The sequence below is a fragment of the Chrysemys picta genome, chromosome 1, assembly GCF_011386835.1.
Source record: "Chrysemys picta bellii isolate R12L10 chromosome 1, ASM1138683v2, whole genome shotgun sequence".
NCBI classification, from domain to species: Eukaryota; Metazoa; Chordata; order Testudines; family Emydidae; genus Chrysemys; species Chrysemys picta.
In genome coordinates, this window is record NC_088791.1 from 275,346,217 (window position 1) to 275,352,216 (window position 6,000).

General features: G+C 45.6%; 1 protein-coding gene across 34 annotated transcripts in view; it reads right to left on the minus strand.

Moving 5' to 3' along the window:
* LMO7 (LIM domain 7) overlaps positions 1–4,099 on the minus strand; it is a 178,155-nt gene extending 174,056 nt beyond the window's left edge. For 27 of the 34 annotated variants that reach the window (XM_065581102.1, XM_065581100.1, XM_065581097.1 and 24 more), the window contains exons 1-2: positions 3,885–4,099; positions 3,106–3,176 (exon numbers count right to left, since the gene is read on the minus strand). In XM_065581102.1, the coding sequence (XP_065437174.1) occupies positions 3,106–3,174 (69 nt within the window). In that variant the 5' untranslated portion in view covers positions 3,175–3,176; positions 3,885–4,099. Of the gene's footprint in view, positions 1–2,648; positions 2,667–3,105; positions 3,389–3,774; positions 3,837–3,884 lie in introns of those variants that run through there. The other 7 variants (XM_065581098.1, XM_065581094.1, XM_065581096.1 and 4 more) reach the window with 5 other exon arrangements.
* Positions 4,100–6,000: the final 1,901 nt, after the last annotated feature.

Consider the following 6,000-nt stretch of genomic DNA (forward strand, 5'->3'; position numbering starts at 1 on the left):
AATCAATCTCCTACTGGAATATTGAATTCTGTGCTCAGCAAAGAAATACTTTAGAATATGGAACTCTGTCCAGATTTCACTGAAAATTGTCCTTGGTGAAATATATATGTCCTTTACTGATAAGACCTGCATTCTCAATGAATGTACTGTTTCTCAGTGGTCAAAAGTTCCCCTTACTAGCATTAGTACTACTTTAAACAACTTTCCTTTCTTCTCCTCCTCATCATGTAAAAAGATTATGCCAAAAGTAGAAGTACTGAAATCTCAACTAATGGAGGACTCACCACAAAAGGCAATAAACTGCAGTTTACAAAATGTTTTCTTTAAGATACACAAACACTAGCTACTTTGTGTATCCTTTCATCTTCCTCCAGTGTTACAAGGTTTCGCTTTGCAAAGTGAAAAAATGCCTCAAAGCAAGCATTTCTAACAAAGAAACTAAGTTTAAACTGCAAGAAAATTGTTGAGCTAAAGATGTAGACAAGATTTTCAAAAAATAGAAGCCTAACTAGAGGCTCCTGGATACATATTTGCGAACCTGCCTGATTTTCAGAAATGCAGAGCACCCAATAGCATCCACCAAGGTTGATCTATTTTTAAATGTTACTGTCTAATAGATTCATATTGCTGTATTTTCACTAGGATTTCACAGAATAATGAATTGTTAGTGTTAACTTAACCAAAGGCAACAAGTTTCAGATCTAAGGGCTTGTCTACACAGTGGCAGCAATGCACACTAGATGGGTGTGAATTCTAACGTGCAACAACATGTTGCACGCTAACTGGCCTGCTGGTGCACACTTAAGTTCCCTAGTATTAACATAATACTGTTGAAAGTTTATCTTATCAGGAAACTTATCTCTTAAATATTGGCCCCGTAAAGTTAACTGATATAGCCAAAGTTACTAGTACCAAGTGACTTCTGTGTGTTTTTTGTAATGGGATTTAATTAAAAACAACACATAGCAAAAGAGACTATAACTGGTTTAAAGCAAAGCTTAAATTTCAAAGCAAATACATTTAAATTTACATTTGCCCTGAACATAAAATGACTTATTTTTTAAACAGTTTATAATAAAGGTGTTGAAAACATTTTATATTTTAAAATCTGAATGTTATCTTGGCAGGTCAGATTACTAAATGCTAAAGAATAAATTAATAAAGAATTTATAATTCAGAAGCAAAGCATATTTATATCACACAAGCTAAATAGAAGTTTAAAGCTCTGTTTTTACACTATGCAAGTACCACCAAATACTTTATATTTGCTGCTCCTCTCTTTTGCTACTACCAGTAGAAGAGAGGACTTTTTTCAATTGGTATGACCATCCAATGTTAAATGGAAATATTTTTTTTAAAAGTTAGGTTTCCAAATATGCTTTTGTTCAAGTGAGTTAATGTAATTAAGTATAAACTGCGCTGACTTTAAAATAACTATTCTTAAAGCGGGAGTACAGAAGTGCTTTAAAAATTACTTTAAACCCCTAAATTGATGCAAACTAGACATTAATTTTAAAAAAATCCATCTCATTTACTTGCCATGTCCTGAGTTCATAATCCTCTGCAACCCCTGCATAGTTTTTAGGCACTAGGATGTCATCAATTTGCAAACAGGAAAGAGAGAACCCTGAACCCAGGACTTGACAAGTAAACAAAGGAAAAATTAAAAGGTGTTTCTTTGACTATTTAGTTTTTAAAAATAAGTATTTTGAAGCATGTGTACAGTCAAAAAATTATAAGTTGCTATATACACTTAAAAAATTAGAGTTCTTTATAAACATACAAAATGATTGAAGATGGAGCCAGAGTATTAGTCTCTCTAAAGTTTACAGAAATGCACTAAAGTTAGTAAAAAGAAGAACAGGAGTACTTGTGGCATCTTAGAGACTAACAAATTTATTAGAGCATAAGCTTTCATGGACTACAGCCCACTTCTTCGGATGCATAGTCGGCTGTAGTCCACGAAAGCTTATGCTCTAATAAATTTGTTAGTCTCTAAGGTACCACAAGTACTCCTGTTCTTCTTTTTGTGGATACAGACTAACACGGCTGCTACTCTGAAACTAAAGTTAGTGTACTCATCTTAAACCGTAACTTGCCTTGAACACATACTTTGCAATTGTATGTCAGGGATAAACTACACAAATCGCATTACTCACTGTAATTCACACTGGCAATATGCACACTCCAGATCACCCGCTGAACAACCCTCCCTTTACATATTGTTCTGCACAGTGACCACAGGCATAAGCTAGAGAAGTCTTGGTATCAGTCTATACATAAACAAGTTCTATTAACCAAGAATCCGAGTTTACAACTCACACAGACACAGGTTATCCATAATTTCCGGGAGACTGGTGGTGGGGAAGTGTGATTAGATCAAGCTGTCCCAGGAAAAGAACGAAAATAATGCAAATAGTAATTACAGGAGTAAAGCCCTGGTATCCTTTGATGGAAGGGTTTGTTTTTGTTTTTAAAAAGTTTAAATGGTTATGAGACACGGAAGCTTTTAATAACACATTCTACCTATAATAAATTGCAACTATTCATGAAGTTAGAAAGTTTGTAAGCAAGCCTTTTGCAGGCCAAGCTTCCCTCAACTATCCGCTAAAACAAAAACATTAAAAAAAACACACACACACACACACCTTCGGTTTACAGCGTAGCTTCTCTTCAGTTACTTGCTCTGAACTCGCAGCCCTCACAAACCAAGTGGGTCAGACAACCTCAGTCCTGCCCACAGATGCAGCCTTCTCCCCCCGCCCAGGCTTTGAGCTCATCAGATTCTCTACTAGAAGAATGTGGATCCTATTGTTTCCTTTGAAACGCCCCGGCCAGCATCAATGGAAAACAAACAAACCGCGTGGAAAGGCCGGGAGCAGGGATACCTTCACCTTGAAGAGCAGTGGGCATTTCTTTCTCCAGCAGTTAGAGACCGACAAACGCTAAAGTTTACAAGCACCTAAGCTCCATCAGCGCTGGACGCCACCTTATCAGCGAAGGGGAGTCCCCAGGTCTATGGGGAATGTTTAGCAGCTAGTGTATAAGACCCAAGGTATAAAGCAAGGCAACCACTCAAGACAATTTAAAAAAAAATCCTCTCACCTCCACCCATCTCTGAGCTTCAGCAAAAGCTACATCGCAGCTGCCCTCGGCATCTTCTCGCCCCTCCATGGCTGGGAACCAAGAGAAAAGGGGTGGGGATGCGAGAGATCAGTGGCAACCCCCAGCAACGCCGCCGTTCCGGTGGGACTGGAGCTGGAGACAGCCTCCGGCGCTCCGCTAGGGCTTTTGAACGCTCCCGTCAGCTCCTCCCCGCCCCCTCCCCGGGAGTTTGGGAAGGCTCCGAAAACCACAACCATCTGAAGAAGCCGCTGTCTCGAGACCTAATCCGCGTCACCCCGAGGCAGCCAAGCGAGGGGCGGAGAGGGGGGGCGGGAAATTTGGTTGAACCGCATTTCTCTCCCCGCCGCCAGCACCCCCAGAATGTCAGCCAGCCTCTGGCAGCTGCTTCAGCCCTGGGGCCGCGAGCCGCCGCCTCCTCTCCGCGGGGGAACGAACTCGCTACGCCCGGGTTAGGGGTTCAGCTCCGCGTGCCCCGGGATGAGTGTCCGGAAAGGCCGGGGCTGGGACGTGCCCGCCGCAGCCCAGTTCCCCCGCTGCAGCCTGGCTGGAGGAGGAGCGCGAAGGGGCTCCCCCCACAGCCGGAGCAGCGGGGCCCTGGCTGGCTGCATGCGCCCAACCCGCGCCCCGCTTAGCGGCTCCGACACGCACCGGGGATAGCTCCCGACAGCTGCACCACCCGGCGCCGCTCGCCACCCACAAATGCCGAGCGGGGACTGAACCTCGCCCGGCTCTCGCTTTCCCAACCGCGCGGCTCTTACCTGCCGCTACTCGCCCGGACCGACTCTCCCCCGCTGCAGCGCAGTCTGGCGGCTCCGCTCTTCACGCCCTGGCTCCGAGCGTCCCTCCCTCTCCCGGGACGCAGCGGCCCGACCCCACCTGGCGGCAGGTAAAAGAAGCGCCCCCGAAGGACGCGCCGGCCTCGCCTTGGCACCTTGGCTGGGCCGCGCCTGCGGTGCTCTGCAGCGCCCCCTCTGCGCGCCGCGAGGGGAGGGAACGGGCTCGCGGAGCGAAGCGGGGATAGCTCCCGAACAAGCCCGGCAAGTAGCCTTCCCTCCCCCCACCTTCAGCCGAGTGCCCAGGTGGAGAGACCCTGAGTGCCCTGCAGTTTACTATAGGCACAGGGCGCATCTTTCTCCTAAAGTCCTTAAAAGGAACATCAGCTTCCCTTGCGCGGCTTGGAGAGCCACAGAACCCCTGGGGTCTTTCCTAAGAGCAGGGGTGTGCCACTGCCTCCTTGGCCAAAAAAAGTCCACCCCTAGCCCAAGCACTGCCGGGCAGGGCTCCAAGCACGGATTATTTGTTTGGATTCCTTTCGCATGAAATGGTGCTAAATTGTTAGCTAGTGTTAAACCCTCATCTACTCTTCCAAAAAGCCCAAAGTGCAGATGCGTAGGGCCCATGTCAGTTATCACCAGTGTGAGCTGAACTAGGGTTAGGATACAGATTGCAATGATTGTTCCTGTTGAATCTGAGAGAGTAAGGACTTTTGTGGCAGTCCAAAGGGAAGGGGACGGCATTCTGTATTGTCTCTATGTCAGTCACTCCCTGTATTGTCTCTAAAGGCACAAGTAAAAATGCCAGAGGCAAGATTCCAGTATCCTGGGACCACCACCCCCTGCATTTTAAATGGAGAGGTTTTTCCCTTTTAGCTCTCATTGATACATAGCGACTCTTTGAACTCCTCCAGTTAGGGTGGACACGGGGTCAGCCTTAGGGAAAATGGTACCCTGGGCGAACTTGTAATTTGGTGCCCCTAGACTCCGTGAGCACCCCCCTCATTCCCCTTGGCCCCCATGGCTCCTAATCACCTCTGGGTCCTGCTGCCTCACCCTAATGCTTAATTTGAATTGAAAGAGATGCCAGGGCTCAGTCCCAGCATAAATTAAGCACTGGCTGGGTGGCTGGAGTGCAGTAGCTGCTGAGTAGGCGCCCCGCTCTGAAGGCAACACCACCGCCAGCAGCAGCGCAGAAGTAAGGTGGCATGGTATATAGTGTATTGCTACCGTTACTTCTGCAGTGTTGTTGTGACTTGAGGTTCCTGCTGCTTGGCCTGCACGCAGGAGCTGCATCTTGCCAGAGCCCATGGCTCTCCTGGAGCCCTGTGGCCACTCCTGGCTCACCAGGGGTGCCATTTCAGATTGGGGGGACAACTTTATCTGTGATTCCAGGGGCTACTTAAGCCCCTGAAAACTGTTTTTTTTAGCAGATAACATCTTAGAAATTAGCTGACCAAAGCTCTGTATCTAATTCCTATAGAAAGAAAGGGGAAATACATATACAAACAACAATTAAACCATATTTTAAATTTATATGCAAATTTAGAACAATCAGGAGACAATGCAGGAAGACAGCCCAATCCCAAACCTTGAAGTATCAGTTCTGGAGCTTTAACAATCAATTGTTTTTCACTCCACTAAAAACGCATTTACTTAATTTTAACATACTCAATTAAGGATTTTTTCCCTCTCTTATTAAGAAGGGGGAATTTATTTTTCTAATTATTTTGGCATTTATCTGATCACAATCATATACGTGACTCACTAATGTTTGACTCCATCATTACTATTAGTATCAGACTTGGAACCACATTTATTTTTGTACAAATTTTAAGTTATTTTACAGATATAACTAAAAGTACAATTTGAAAATAAGCAACCTTCATCTTCCTAGTGCAGGGGTGGGCAAAGTTTATGGCCCAAGGGCCACATCTGGGTATGGAAATTGTATGGCGGACCATGAATGCTCATGAAATTGAGGGTTGGGGTGTGGGCTTCTGCTGGGGGTGCGGCTCTGGGGTGTGGCCAGAAATGAGGAGTTCAGGGTGTGGGAGGGGGCTCTGGGCTGGGGTAGGGGGTTGGGATCATAGAATCATAG